The sequence below is a fragment of the Manis javanica genome, chromosome 6, assembly GCF_040802235.1.
Source record: "Manis javanica isolate MJ-LG chromosome 6, MJ_LKY, whole genome shotgun sequence".
Lineage (NCBI taxonomy): Eukaryota > Metazoa > Chordata > Mammalia > Pholidota > Manidae > Manis > Manis javanica.
The window spans coordinates 116308732-116325551 of NC_133161.1; the positions used below are offsets into that span (position 1 = coordinate 116308732).

The following is a 16820-nucleotide window of genomic DNA, read 5'->3' on the forward strand; positions in this document are numbered from 1 at the left end:
GAAACTGGGAAAAGAAGAACAAATGAGGCCCAAAGTCAGTAGAGGGAGGGACATAATAAAGATCAGAGAAGAAATGAATAAAATTGAGAAGAATAAAACAATACAAAAAATCAATGAAACAAGGAGCTGATTCTTTGAGAAAATAAACAAAATAGATAAACCCCTAGCCAGACTCATCAAGAGAAAAAGAATCTACACATATAAACAGAATCAGGAATAAGACAGAAAAATCATGATGGACACCACTGAAATATAGAGAATTATTAGAGAATATTACGAAATATTACATGCTAACAAACTGGATAACCTAGAAGAAGTGGACAATTTTCTAGAAAAAGACAACCTGCAAGACTCACCCAGGAAGAAACAGAACATCTAAACAGACCAATTACCAGCAATGAAATTGAATTGGTAATCAAAAAAATACCCAAGAACAAAATCCCCAGACCAGCTTCACTGAATTTCATCAGTCATTTAGAGAAGACCTAATACCCATTCGCCTTAAAGTCTTCCAAAACGTAGAAGAGGAGGGAATACTTCCAAACTCTTTCTATGAGGCCAGCATCACCCTAATACCAAAACCAGGAAAAGACACCACAAAAAAAGAAATTACAGACCAACAAACCTGATGAACATACATGCAAAAATACTCAACAAAATATTAGGAAACCGAACTAAAAAACACATCAAAAAGAGCATCCATCATGATCAAGTAGGATTTATTTCAGGGATGCAAGGATGGTACAATATTCAAAAATCCATCATCATCATCCACCACATTAACAAAAAGAAGGACAAAAAACACATGATCATCTGCATAAATGTGAAAAAGTATTCGACAAAATTCAACATCCATTCATGATAAAAACTCTCAACAAAATGGGTATAAAGGGCACATAATAAAGGCCATATATGACAAACCCACAGCAAACATCACACTTAACAGCGAGGAGCTGAAAGCCTCTCCTTTAAGATTGGGAACAAGACAAGGGTGCCCATTCTCTCCACTTTTATTCAACATAGTTCTGGAGGTCCTAACCACGGCAATCAGACACAAAGAAATAAAAGGCATCCAGATTGGTAAAGAAGAAGTTAAACTGTCACTGTTTGCAGATGACATGATATTGTACATAAAAAACCCTAAAGAATCCACTCAAAAAATACTAGATCTAATATCTGAATTTAGCAAAGTTACAGGATACAAAATTAATACACTGAAATCTGTTGCATTCCTATACACTAACAATGACCTAGCAAAAAGAGAAATCAGGAAAACAATTCCATTCACAAATGCATCAAAAAGAATAAAATACCTAGGAATAAACTTAACGAAGGAAATGAAAGACCAATACTCTGAAAACTACAAGACACTAATGAGAAAAATTAGATACCAATAAATGGAAATACATCCCATCATGGATAGGAAGAATATTGTCAAAACAGCCATCCTGCCTAAAGCAATCTACAGATTCAATGCACTATCAAAATACCAACGGCATTCTTCAATGAACTTAGAGAAAATAGTTCTATAATTTATACAGAACCACTAAAGACCCCGAATAGCCAAGGCAGTCCTGAGAAGGAAGTGTAAAGCAAGGGGCATTATGCTTCCTGACTTCAAGCTGTACTACAAAGCCACAGTAATCAAGGCAATTTAGTACCGGCACAAGAACAGACCCATAGACAAATGGAAAAGAGCAAATGTGGTCAATTAATATATGATAACAGAGCCATGAACATACAATGGGGAAAAGACAGCCTCTTCAACAACTGGTGTTGGCAAAACTGGAAAGCTACATGCAAGAGAATGAAATTGGAATACTGTCTATCCCATACACAAAAGTAAACTTGAAAGGATGGATCAAAGACCTTCAACATAAGTCGTGAAATAATAAAACTCTTAGAAGACAACATAGGCAAAAACCTCCTGAATACAAACATGAGCAACTTTTTCTGACTGCATCTCCTCAAGCAAAGGAAACAAAAGCAAAAATGAACACATGGGACTACATCAATCTAAAAAGCTTCTGGAGGGCAGAGTCAACATGGCAGCATGAGTAGGACAGTGGGAATCTCCTCCCAAAAACATATATATTTTTGAAAATACAACAAATACAACTAATCCTAAAAGGGAGACCAGAAGACACAGGACAACAGCCAGACTACATCCACTTGTGCGAGAGCCCAGTGCTTGGTGAAAGGGGTAAGATACAAGCCCTGGCCTGGCGGGACCCGAGCACACCTCCCCCCAGGTCCCGGCAGGAGGGAGAGGGAGCTCAGGACTGCTAAACACCAAGCCCCAGCCACGCGCACCAGAGCGCAGACACAGTGCACGCATGGAGGGCTAGAAACTAGGGAAATAGGGCAGCAAGAACTCTGAGCGGGTTCCGAAGATGATGCCCCTGTGACAAAGAAAAGCGAGTGCTTTTTGAAAGTCTTAAAGGGACAGGGACGTAACAGCTGGACGGAAACAACAAAGGTCACAGTCCAGTGGCAGGAAATTACAGGGAAAACCAGGTGCACTAACCCCCTGGGCACAGCTCTGAGACACCTCACGGAGGTAAACAGCCAAACAACCCCCCTCCCCCCGTCCATTACCCCTCTGGGCACTGCAAAAGCAGAGAAGCAGCCTAAGGCAAGCCCCGCCTCAGAAAGGGAGTTTTCTCCATATCAGCTAGGCAAGACACAAAGACCCAGTCTACACGCAATTACCCAACACAAGCCACTAGGGGTCGCAGTTGTCCCAGAAAAGAAAGGCCAGTAGCAAGTGGAAAGTTTGGCCCTCCCAGCTGACAGTCAATAGCACCTGTCAACATGAAAAGGCAAAAAAATATGATCCAGACAAGACTAACCCAGACAGCTTCGGCATCTGCTACATCTTCCCATGGGAAGGAACCTGGGGAGATAGACTTAACCAGTATTCCTGAAAAAGAATTCAAAACAAAAGTCATAACCATGCTGATGGATTTGCAGAGAAATATGCAAGAACTAAGGAAGGAGAATACAGAAATAAAACAAGCTCTGGAAGGACTTCAAAACAGAATGGACGAGATGCAAGAGACCATTAATGGACTAGAAAACAGAGAACAGGAACACACAGAAGCTGATGCAGAGAGAGATAAAAGGATCTCCAGGAATGAAAGAATTCTAAGAGAGCTGAGTGACCAATCAAAATGGAACAATATCCGCATTATAGGGGTACCAGAAGAAGAAGAGAGAAAAAAAGGGATAGAAAGTGTCTTTGAAGAAACAATTGCTGAAAACTTCCCCAAACGAGGGGAAGAAATGGCCTCTCAGACCACAGAGGTACACAGAACTACCATGAAAAGGGATCCAAGGAGGACAACACCAAGACACATAATAATTAAAATGGCAAAGATCAAAGACAAGGACAAAGTATTAAAGACAGCCAGAGAGAAAAAAAAGGTTACCTACAAAGGAAAACCCATCAGGCTAACATCAGACTTCTCAACAGAAACCCTACAGGCCAGAAGAGAATGGCATGATATACTTAATGCAATGAAACAGAAGGGCCTCGAACCAAGACTACTGTATCCGGCACGAATATCATTTAAATATGAAGGAGGGATGAAACAATTCCCACACAAGCAAAAGTTGAGGGAATTTACCTCCCACAAACTACCTCTACAGGGCATCCTACAAGGACTGCTATAGATGGGAGCACTCCTAAAAAGAGCACAAAAGAGAACACCCAACATATGAAGAAGGGAGGAGGAGGAATAAGAAGGGAGAGAAATAAAGAATCATCAGACTGCGTTTATAATACCTCAACAAGTGAGTTAAGTTAGACAATAAGATAGTCAAGAAGCTAACCCTGAACCTTTGGTAACCATAAACTTAAAGCCTGCAATGGCAATAAGTTCATACCTCTCAATAATCACCCTAAATATAAATGGACTGAATGCACCAATCAAAAGACACACAGTAATAGAATGGATAAAAAAAGCAAGATCCATCCATATGCTGCTTACAAGAGACTCACCTAAAACCCAAAGACATACACAGACTTAAAGTCAAGGAACGGAAAAAGATTTTTCATTCAAACAACAGAGAAAAGAAAGCAGGTGTTGCAATTCTGATATCAGACAAAACAGACTTCAAAATAAAGAAAGTAACAAAAGACAAAGAAGTACATTACATAATGATAAAGGGCTTAGTCCAACAAGAGGATATAACCATTATAAATATATATGCACCCAATACAGGAGCACCAACACACCTGAAACAAATACTAAAAGAACTAAAGGAGGAAATAGAATACAATGCATTCATTCTAGGAGACTTCAACACACCACTCACTCCAAAGGACAGATCCACCAGACAGAAAATAAGTAAGGACACACAGGCACTGAACAACACACTAGAACAGATGGACCTAATAGACATCTACAGAAATCTACATCCAAAAGCAACAGGATACACATTCTTCTCAAGTGCACATAGAACATTCTCCAGAATAGACCACATACTAGGCCACAAAAAGAGCCTCAGTAAATTCCAAAAGATTGAAATCCTACCAACCAACTTTTCAGACTACAAAGGTATAAAACTAGAAAAAAACTGTACAAAGAAAGCAAAAAGACTCACAAGCACAAGGAGGCTTAACAACAAGCTCCTAAATAACCAATGGATCAATGACCAAATCAAAATGGAGACCCAGCAATATATGGAAACAAATGACAACAACAACACTAAGCCTGAACTACTGTGGGACACAGCAAAAGCAGTCTTAAAAGAAAAGTATATAGCAATCCAGGAATATTTAAAAAAGGAAGAACAATCCCAAATAAATGGTCTAATGTCACAATTATCGACATTGGAAAAAGAAGAACAAATGAGGCCTAAGGTCAGCAGAAGGAGGGACGTAATAAAGATCAGAGACGAAATAAATAAAATTGAGAAGAATAAAACAATAGCAAAAATCAATGAAACCAAGAGCTGGTTCTTCGAGAAAATAAACAAAAGAGATAACCCTCTAGCCAGACTTATTAAGAGGAAAAAAGTCAACACAAATCAACAGTATCAGAAACGAGAAAGGAAAACTCATGACGGACCCCACAGAAATACAAAGAATGATTAGTGAGTACTATGAAAACCTATATGCTAACAAGCTTGGAAACCTAGGAGAAATGGACAACTTCCTAGAAAAATACAACCTTCCAAGACCAACCCAGAAAGAAACAGAAAATCTAAACAGACCAATTACCAGCAACGAAATTGAAGTGGTAACCAAAAAACTACCAAAGAACAAAACCCCGGGGCCGGACAGATTTACCTCGGAATTTTATCAGACATACAGGGAAGACATAATACCCATTCTCCTTAAAGTTTTCCAAAAAATAGAAGAGAAGGGGATACTCCCAAACTCATTCTATGAAGCCAACATCACCCTAATACCAAAACCAGGCAAAGACCCACCAAACAAGAAAACTACAGACCAATATCCCTGATGAACATAGATGCAAAAATACTCAACAAAATATTAGCAAACCGAATTCAAAAATACATCAAAAGGATCGTACACCATGACCAAGTGGGGTTCATCTCAGGGATGCAAGGATGGTACAACATTCGAAAGTCCATCAACATCATCCACCACATCAACAAAAAGAAAGACAAAAACCACATGATCATCTCCATAGATGCTGAAACAGCATTTGACAAAATTCAACATCCATTCATGATAAAAACTCTTAGCAAAATGGGAATAGAGTGCAAGTATCTCAACATAATAAAGGCCTTCTCTGATAAACCCACAGCTGACATTATATTGAACAGCGAGAAGCTGAAAGCTTTTCCTCTGAGATCGGGAACAAGACAGGGATGCCCACTCTCCCCACTGTTATTTAACAGAGTACTGGAGGTCCTAGCCATGGCAATTAGACAAAACAAAGAAATACAAGGAATGCAGATTGGTAAAGAAGAAGTTAAACTGTCACTATTTGCGGACGACATGATATTGTACATAAAAAACCCTAAAGACTCCACCCCAAAACTACTAGTACTGATATCGGAATACAGCAAAGTTGAAGGATTCAAAATTAACGCACAGAAATCTGTAGCTTTCCTATACACTAACAATGAATCAATAGAAAGAGAAATCAGGAAAACAATTCCATTCACCATTGCATCAAAAAGAATAAACTACCTAGGAATAAACCTAACCAAAGAAGTGAAAGACTTATACTCTGAAAACTACAAGTCACTCTTAAGAGAAATTAAAGGGGACACTACTAAATGGAAACTCATCCCATGCTCATGGCTAGGAAGAATTAATATCGTCAAAATGGCCATCCTGCCCAAAGCAATATACAGATTTGATGCAATCCCTCTCAAATTACCAGCAACATTCTTCAATGAACTGGAACAAATAATTAAAAAATTCATATGGAAACACCAAAGACCCTGAATAGCCAAAGCAATCCTGAAAAAGAAGAATAAAGTAGGGGGGATCACACTCCCCAATTTCAACCTCTACTACAAAGCCATAGTAATCAAGACAATTTGGTACTGGCACAAGAACAGAGCCACACACCAGTGGAACAGATTAGAGACTCCAGACATTAACCCAAACATATATGGTCAATTAATATTTGATAAAGGAGCCATGGACATACAATGGCAAAATAACAGTCTCTTCAACAGATGGTGCTGGCAAAACTGGACAGCTACATGTCGGGGAATGAAACTGGACCATTGTCTAACCCCATATACAAAGGTAAACTCAAAATGGATCAAAGACCTGAATGTAAGTCATGAAACCATTAAACTCTTGGAAAAAAACAGGCAAAAACCTCTTAGACATAAACATGAGTGACCTCTTCTTGAACATATCTCCCCGGGCAAGGAAAACAACAGCAAAAATGAGCAAGTGGGACTACATTAAGCTGAAAAGCTTCTGTACAGTGAAAGAAACCATCAATAGAACAAAAAGGAACCCTACAGTATGGGAGAATATATTTGAAAATGACAGATCCGATAAAGGCTTGACGTCCAGAATATATAAAGAGCTCACACACCTCAACAAACAAAAAACAAATAACCCAATCAAAAAATGGGCAGAGGAACTGAACAGACAGTCCTCTAAAAAAGAAATACAGATGGCCAGCAGACACATGAAAAGATGCTCCACATCGCTAATTATCAGAGAAATGCAAATTAAAACTACAATGAGGTATCACCTCACACCAGTAAGGATAGCTGCCATCCAAAAGACAAACAACAACAAATGTTGGCGAGGCTGTGGAGAAAGGGGAACCCTCCTACACTGCTGGTGGGAATGTAAATTAGTTCAACCATTGTGGAAAGCCGTATGGAGGTTCATCAAAATGCTCAAAACAGACCTGCCATTTGACCCAGGAATTCCACTCCTAGGAATTTACCCTAAGAACGCAGCAATCAAGTTTGAGAAAGACTGATGCACCCCTATGTTTATCGCAGCACTATTTACAATAGCCAAGAATTGGAAGCAACCTAAATGTCCATCAGTAGATGAATGGATAAAGAAGATGTGGTACATATACACAATGGAATACTACTCAGCCATAAGAAGTGGAAAAATCCAACTATTTGCAGCAACATGGATGGAGCTGGAGAGTATTATGTTCAGTGAAATAAGCCAAGCGGAGAAAGAGAAATACCAAATGATTTCACTCATCTGAGGAGTATAGGAACAAAGGAAAAACTGAAGAAACAAAACAGCAGTGGAATTACAGAACCCAAAAATGGACTAACAGGTACCAAAGGGAAAGGAACTGGGGAGGATGGGTGGGCAGGGAGGGATAAGGGGGGGAGAGAGAAGAAGGGGGGTATTAAGATTAGCATGCATGGGGGGTAGGGAGAAAGGGGAGGGTGGGCTGCACAACACAGAGAGGACAAGTAGTGACTCTACAACATTTTGCTAAGCTGATGGACAGGAACCGTAATGTGGTTGTTAGGGGGGACCTGATATAGGGGAGAGCATAGTAAACATAGTATTCTTCATGTAAGTGTAGATTAAAAATTATAAAAAAAAAAAAAGAAAGAAAGAAAGAAAAGGGGGATTACTCCTTGATAGGATAAAACTATTGGTAAATCAAAGATCAACGCATGCTTTAAATATCCTTAATGTTGATCACTTAAAGGGTGTCAGATGATCAGCTATGGAGGTACTCTTTTCTGATAATATTCCTTTCTCTTAATTAAAAAAAAAAAAAAAAAGCAGTTACTGTTGCTGACCTCCAATGAGTTCTGCACAGTGGTACAGAGGGCATGTCAAAGTGTGGGCAAAGGGTCTGTTTGTTTCTATGCAGAAGATCAAGGCCTAGCTTGGATACCCAGAAAATGAACTAAGATACGATATGAGGAGGAGCTTCCAGCATCAGCACTCTCTGGAGGACTTGTGCCGGGGATGATCATCAAAAAGCCTCCACAAAAAACCGCCATGCTGCGGTTGTGGCTGCATCCAGCCCACCATCTCCTGGACTTGCCATAGGAATGAGGAGGGAGATGTCTAGGCTGGCATGTGCATACAGTGAGACAACGAATTTGACTGGATCTGTACTGTTGGAACTCAACCAGGAGTTGGGAGGGGTGCAAGTTGTAGCACTCCAAAATCTTATGACTATAGACTATCTACGGTTAAAAGAACATATGGGATGTGAACAGATCCCAGAAATGGGCTGCTTTAATTTGTCTGATTTCTCTCAGACTGTTCAAGTACAGTTGGACAATATCCATCATATCATAGACAAATTTTCACAAATGCCTAGGGTGCCTAAATGGTTTTCTTGGCTTCACTGGAGATGGACGGTAATTATAGATTTGCTTTATGTCACCGTATTCCTATTATGTTAATATGTGTGTGCAAATTAGTTAGTAGTTTAAAACCTATACATACTTAAGGTACTCTACAAGAAGATATGTCAAAGAAATAATCAATCCTCCCATGTTTCCTTCCATATGCTACATCTGTAGCTTTTCTTCTTTCTTCCTAATTACAACCCTTAAATAGAATTCGTGCCTCATATCGAATTTACCGAGTATCATAATTCCTCCAGGTGGTAAAGATACCTCGAGACAAGTGCCAGGCATAGAAGCCACAGGGCATACATCTGCAAAGAAGTAAAAAGCTAACCTTTTCAAACAATATGGCTTCTCTCTCACTTACCAACTTTACATCTCCCTGTATGGCCCCGGAAGATGACTGGTTAGCCAGAGACGGGTAAGATTCCTCAAGGGAGGAACAACCTAAGACAGGCACAGTCGCAGGGGGGCCATCAGGTGAGAATTTGGGGATCAACAGAGGTGAGGCTCAGAACCTCACCCCCCCTGCTTTGAGAGAAATCTTCTGCATCTGTGGATGTTTTGCTGCCCTTGTCTAGCTTGGATTAATACTTCGTCCATAGGCACACACCTGATCATCTGATCATCTACATTTGCCCTCTTACAGCACTAAACTATGTTTTCTACCTTTATCTTGCATCTACCTACCACTTCAGCATTTTATTAAAAATAAAAATAATAATAATAATAAAGGGAGAAATGTGGGATCAACATATAAATCAAGTACAAAAATCAAACGAATATTCATATTTGACCTCATTGTTTATAGGTCATAATGCGTGATCAAAACCGAAAGTTTCTGTGATGAATGCCCTTGTACTGTTCACCATGTAAGAACTTATTCACTATGTAAGAATTTGTTCACCATGTAAGAACTTGTTCGTTATGCTTCAGAAGATTGGAGACTGACGAGAATTAGGCTTGAGATGGATTAATGATTGTACATTGAGCATTGACCCCCCTATACTGAATTTTATTGTTGTTAACAACCATTTGATCAATAAATATGAGAGATGCCCTCTCAAAGAAAAAAAAAACGAAAAAAAAAACTAACAACAAAAAAAAAGAAACATTTAGGGTGAATATGACTAAACAGAATCAAAATAAATATAAATTAAAATTATCTTATCTTCAACTTCAACTACCACTGGGACTCAGTTCTAAATCAGGACTCAACAGTCACTGCCTAACTAGGACATTTACTGAAATCCAGCCTAAGAGGAAGATGTTAAAGAGAGATACTGAAGTCATTTTTTCCCTTAAACACTATATCCCAAAGTTCTTACAGAACAAAAACAATAGTCAGGTGTGAAAACAGCATTATCAATAATTAAAACATGGCTGACTACCAATCTTTCAATCTACGTTAACTGAAAACCTCTTAAGAAAAAGGCACTTTGCTACACAGTGAGAGTACACATTGCCATAAGACAAAGTCCCTGTTCTCAGGAAGCATACAGACCAGCAGTAAGACTGATAGGTAACTATGCAATTATAAGACATTATGATAAATGCAGAAAAACCCAAAACCTCTATGATGCCCCCATTAATAAAACATTTAAGACCATTTGATTACTATAAATAGGAGATGCAGATCTTGATAACAAGTACAAAAAAACCAATAACCTGCAGATTTTTTACTAACAGGTCATCCTAGAGTTGTCTTCCACATTCTCACAGGAGGAGAGCAAGACTACCCAACCAATTAGCCTTCATCTCCGCATCTGTAAACTGATTTGGTTTCTTCCATTATACATGCCTCCTATGGCTTTAAAACCACCTTCTCCCCTCTAAATAAAACACTGAGAGAGGATCCAAAAAAACCAAATCACAAATAGCAACTGTGTCAGTCTGTTTACCCTTTGAGAAGGAAATTCTTCAAGGGACTAACATGTAGATGTGCAAGGGATTCAAGTCAATGCAGGTAACTAATATAAGCAAACCAGGAGTTAGTATGAGCTAAAACATATGTTTGATCTTAGGGAGTTACATAATCTACTTAGTTATGAAATACATGACTGGAATTTTAAAAGAAGAAATACTCACCATGCCCAGGCTCATACTGGTTGATGGTCAACTGATCAGGTTTATGTTTAATGAAACCTTCGTTCAACCACTTTTCCAAAATGCTATCCCAAATGTCAGGAAGACCTGAAGTCAGTAATCATAAAGATGAAACATTAAAATATTTACTTTGCATGTTTTATTCAAAAATAAAAATAATTATTCACTGTGATAATAATCACACAGCTTTTAACTTAGCAGTCAGATCTAAATATAACAAAAAAACCCACAAGCAAACAAAATTTTCTAAAGAATCTTTTATTTACTGATTTTTTATCAAATAAAACACCCAAAAGAACAATTTTGCTGACAATTTTAGTACTCTGTAAAATAATAAAATTATAAAATTGACTATTACATACTGGTAATTAGCCTGACCACTTTCTTTTTTGTTATTTTAAATTATTTCACTTATTTAAAATTAAATTTTAATTTATTTTAATTATTTCAAAGTGGCAGTAACTTACTTTCTTTGGAGTCATAAATGTTACTTCACAGGGAAGGAAAATTTTTAAATAAGACCAAACTCATAAAGATACAGATAAATTTAATTCCAACAAAGAATTCTACCAAAGGATTCATAATCAGATTACATAGTAAATTCTTATTAATCAATTACACACACAAAACTGATAAAAATTATGAAAAGGAAGTCACAGAAATGGCCAACCTCACTAGTCATCAGATAATTAGAGAGTTAAAAGTTTACAACACAACATGTGGGTAGGAGTGAAGGGAAACGGGTTCACACTTGGTCTGAGTAGGCTGGTATAGCTGTTTGAGGGGCACTTCGTCAGCACCGACATTTTAAAATGAACAAAACTTTGACACAACAATTCTCAGTTGTCTCCCTAGAGAAACTTTTGCTTACTGCATAAAAATGTGTATACAAGGATACTCACTACAGCACTACTTGTAAAAGTCAAAAGCTAGAGATAACCTAAATGTCTATTAAAAGGGAACTGAGTAAGCCATTACTGAACAATCAATAAAATGAAAAACTTTAAGATGTCCAAGACATACCATAAAGGGAAAAGAGTAAGTTGGAATGATATATGTAATATGTGAATATACAGCACATACAATATATTACATGTTAACAACTATATACTTTTATAGGTGTCTCTATTTGGATATAAACTCATTTTTTCATTTTTTAAAGGGTTGGAAAAATGTATACTAACCAGTTAATAGTACTACTCCTGGGAAAAGTATAGAACTAAGGATAGTGTTCAAAAGGAACTCGAGCTTTATCTGTATGATATGATGTTTTTACATCAAAACTGCACTATGCATCTAACTTGTTTTAAATTTATTCAGTGTTTCAAAAGCTTACCAAAAGATGACAAATGAAACATTATCCTTAACTAGGACAGACTTCCAATATATTAAATCTTTTTTCAGAACCAGCAATTATTTTTTATTAACAATTACTTACCCCCAGGTAATGGCTTATCTTTATCTACACTGTTGTTCTCATAGTAGAATTCATAAGCAAAATGCTTTACTCTTCTGTGTTTTAAGGACTTTTGAATTATATGAAAAGAAAAAAAATGTGAACTACTTGAAAGAAAATAATTGCAATCTTTTATATATTTCAAAGTTGACACTGTGAATAAGGTTTGTTTAGTAATGGTGACGTTAACTGCAAAATTATTGTCTTTAATAAAATTAAACATTTTATCTAATATCTGCTGTTCTTTTAAGGCTAAAATTATAACAAATGCTTAAAGTTTCTCCCAATCAATCCGAAAGAGTTAAACATGCACACAGGCACACATAAGACTGCTAACTGATCTGGAAAGAGTCAAAGTAACTCTAATTTGCAAGTATCTCCAGGATCACTTTATATTACAGTGGTATGTACTGAACTTCCAATTCCTCATAGGAAATTTGCCTTAGGGTGGACAGGATCAAATAAGATAATATATGTGAAAGGGCTTATCAATGTTAGCTCTACAAATGTTGCCTAATATTAATTAGCTTGGAGTTTTAAATTGGTAGCTATATAAATATTATTTATTATTAATGCTCGTATGAATTGTATAAAATTAGATTCAGGCTACTTCAGTAATTTTGAGGAAATATTAAGAGTTTTAATACACCACGGAAGGAGGAGAGAAGGGGCAGTAATATGGCATTTTGCAGAAACTTTTAAATATTTTTATAAGTCTTACTCACCATTTTGATAGTCTGTATCTTCTGACCAGTTAATGCTTTCCAAAAGCATTTTTTCATCATCAGAAGAAACAATTTCTTCTACTACCATGAGGCCTGGAGGTAAGGCTTGATGACTCAACTCTTTCCACTGTACTGTGGGAAACCAGATTAGTCACATACAAAACTTAGTTCCTACATACAAATAACTCAGTTATAATGTAGGTGGGGGGGGGGGCACGAGGAAGGCAGTTTAACACAGAGAGGACAAGTAGTGATTCTACAGCATCTTACTACACTGATGGACAGTGACTGTAATGGGGTATGTGGGGGGGACTTGATAATGGGGGGAGTCTAGTAACCATAATGTTGCTCATGTAACTGGTACATTAATGATACCAAAATTTTTTTTTAAATTATTCATAGGAGGTTACTTAAAAAAATAATAATAATAATAATAACTCAGTCAAGCAGCTAGTTATCAGTTCAGAAGAATCCCAATTCTCATCTTCAGAAATAAGAATGCTAAAGGCACACAACATATTAAAGTATAAAAATAAAGATGAAGATAAAAATTATGGTAAATTTTATCCACTACAATTACCAACAGCAAATAAAATAGTATTTACCTAAATATTATTTGAACATGATTAAGCCACTTTTTAGATCTCATAAGAAACAAGGTTTCTCATAATATCTACAGTATACCTGTAAAAAAGTCAGACTGTCTTTACTGAACACAAAAATTTAAATGCTCGGTTTTGCCCTTAGATTCTTGATACTAGCTATGGTCAAGTAACAGAAAAATGGACAACATAATACTTTTTAAAGAAATAAAAACACCATTTTATGAAGACTTATTTGGTATATTTAAAGTAATTTAAGTCCCCGTGTCCTTAAAAATTTTAGATATAGTTCTAAAACAAAAAGAAAAAGAATCTGACTAAAGGGAATAGTGTAATTCACATTTGCTGTTAAGCTATCTGACCATTCATGTTATAGATGTGATTTCTGAACCTTCTCTACTGAATAGCTTTCATCTCTGAATCATTTAATATAAAAATTCATAAAAACAGTAATAAAAATACTAGATTTTATTAATATTTCAGAAATATAAATAGTGAATGATCTCATAAGTATTTACCAACTGCTTACTATATGCCAGGCATTACATTATTTATTCAAATTATATAAGGAAAACTTTGGGAAGAATTCCTTAAGACAGGTAATTTATAGTACAGGTGATTCACATTCAATTTTCTAAGTAGTTTTTTAAAAAATTTTAATAATCTCTTGTACTTGCTATTTAGCAACTATGTGGTGGTAGATACCAAAACAAGTATCAAAACATTTCAGACACAGTTCTATTCTCTTCATTCTATTAAAAATGATTTCCAAGGATATAAATGTGATTAAAACAGTCTTAGAAGTACATCTGGATCTAATGTAGGATTTCAAATAAAGAACACTCCTAAACTCACTATGTACACTTTCTTAAAGTGTTCAACATACTACCTAAGGGAATACCCATGAACAGTATTTTATGATCAAAACTATTCAATTTTTCAGAAACTCATCGTGAGCACATAAAATATAATCTAGTTTTAAAAATATGTGAAGTCAGATTTAAAGTCAAATACATAGGCAGTGAGAATTATAACTTCTAAAATATACCTTTAAAGGAATTTTTTTAAGTTTCCTTTAAGTCTTACTTTATAAAAACATAAATTTGATCAGATTATACTCACCTACACCCACCCCCAGGATATCTAAACAAAATTCTTTAATTGCTTAAATAGGTGGCAAATAAATATAACAAAAGGAAATTGGATGTCTAAATCAAAGTTCATCTTAACACATCTCCTATCCATGGGAGAGTAGTGAAACAATGTAATAATCCCTGTAGTAATTCCATAAATCAGCCTATAAAGCTTTTATATTAAATAAATTAACTTAATTAATTTAAATAAAATTAAAATTTAGAAATTTAAAAATCAGTTCCTCAATCAAACAAGCATATTAGCACAGATATGAACATATGAATATTTCCACTATCACAAAAAGTTTATTGGACAGTGTTACTATAAACTTTGGGGATCTTTTGTGAATAACAATTTTCTTCCATAAATATGAGGCTTGGTACATAAACATTTGGATCAATCAATTCTTAAGTAATTAAATGAAAACTTCTGGGAAGACACTGAAAAATTGGTGATCTGAATCCTCAACATTAAATAAAAAAAACACAATTAGGTAGCAGCATTTCAAAACAAGTAACATGCATAATAAATACATTGCTGGGTTGGTGGGACCAGCTCCTTAGAAGTAGGCAATGTCTAAATCACCTCCCTTCAACTACCGGTCACAAAAAGCAAAACCACACGCTTAGAATGTCTGTCAAACAAAAAGGGGCTGGGTCCGATTTTGAACCTCCCAACTTAAGAAAACTCATACAAAAGCAAAGCGGTATTTTTAAAATGATGTCTGTATGATAATATACCTTTTTCCACGAAATTCAAGTACAGAATGATCTTTTGCCCTAAATCATTCATTATTTCTTTTCCATTGAGAGTAACACAGGCTTTCTCGGATTCTTCTGTAGTTTTGTATCTTACAAACGAGTAGGGCTTCATAGGCGGCATCAGGAGAGCGTCCACCACTCCACACGTCTCTAAGACCAGGAGCAGCCGGGTCCTGCTCACACCGTTACCCAGACCACCATTGGCAACAACCAGGCTCTTAAAAAAACAAAAAGAAAGGACCATCATGTTTACTTTTTGACCTGTTTATTTTTAAATAAGATAAAGTTTTTAAATAAAATAAATATTTTTAAATAAGATAAAATAAGATGTTTTTAAGTACAATCTCTACAAAGGTATAGCTAAGAGAACTAAAAAAGGTATAACTAAGCATTCCATGTGGTGATTACTTGCTTTTCTAATTTCATACAAAGTACAAAAATCAATTTACTAAATAATGGGAATTAAAAAGTAAGCCTGTTATAAATATTACTAATTTCTTTAAATAGCCTTTTCAGTAAAATATTCCTTTTTTAATAACCATACAAACAAACTAAAATATAACTCCTTCACTGTTCAAACATAAATTTAACATAATGAAAGAGAAATAGAAGAAAGGAGAAGGAATAAGGAGTTACACAAGACTTGCGTTTTGCCAGACACTGTGCGCGACATGCTTTTACATACTTAATCCTCAACACAATCTTCACAACAGTCCTACACAGTGAGTACTACAGGGCCCCACCTCACAGAGGAAGAAACTGAAAATCAGAAAATTAGGTTAAGGGAGTGACTAGGGGGAGCTGGATTTCAAGCCTATTTCTGTCTGTTAAGTTTCCAGAATCCACACTTTTGCTATAACAAGGTAATACAATGTTTCCTAAAAACTAAAGTAAAGGTACTGGCTCAAATAAAGACCAATTATAGGTTCTACTGAACACAAAATAGGAAAATTTTCCTCTGTGCCTGAATAATTCAATCATTTTGCATTAAAATTCTTTCCTTTCTAAGTTCATGCTTACTTCCTACTGTTTGCAGTGTGGCACCAAGCTTTATTCAAGGGATTTTGTGGGGAGGGTAGAGCTCTCCTATTTTTCATTCAGATGGTTAAGGCCTAGTACCCTTATCATCTTTCTACTTACAAAGCATTCTATACAGTATTAAGATCTTTAATTATGAGCTATGACTCCCCGAAACTGCAGTACAACAAAAGTAAACATATGATGGCTTGCTCTC

General features: G+C 36.2%; 2 protein-coding genes across 10 annotated transcripts in view; one reads left to right on the forward strand and one right to left on the reverse strand.

Annotated features, from left to right (window-relative positions):
- LOC108384619 (acetyl-CoA acetyltransferase, mitochondrial-like) overlaps positions 1–16820 on the forward strand; it is a 186636-nt gene that overhangs the window by 125108 nt on the left and 44708 nt on the right. The gene's annotated exons all lie outside the window — the stretch shown is intronic.
- Positions 1–16820, reverse strand: part of LOC118969720 (CWF19-like protein 2) — an 80984-nt gene that overhangs the window by 48857 nt on the left and 15307 nt on the right. Inside the window, 3 exon segments of the mRNA XM_073239333.1 lie at positions 10891–10995; positions 13090–13221; positions 15566–15803. Of these exon segments, the coding sequence (XP_073095434.1) occupies positions 10891–10905 (15 nt within the window). The 5' untranslated portion in view covers positions 10906–10995; positions 13090–13221; positions 15566–15803.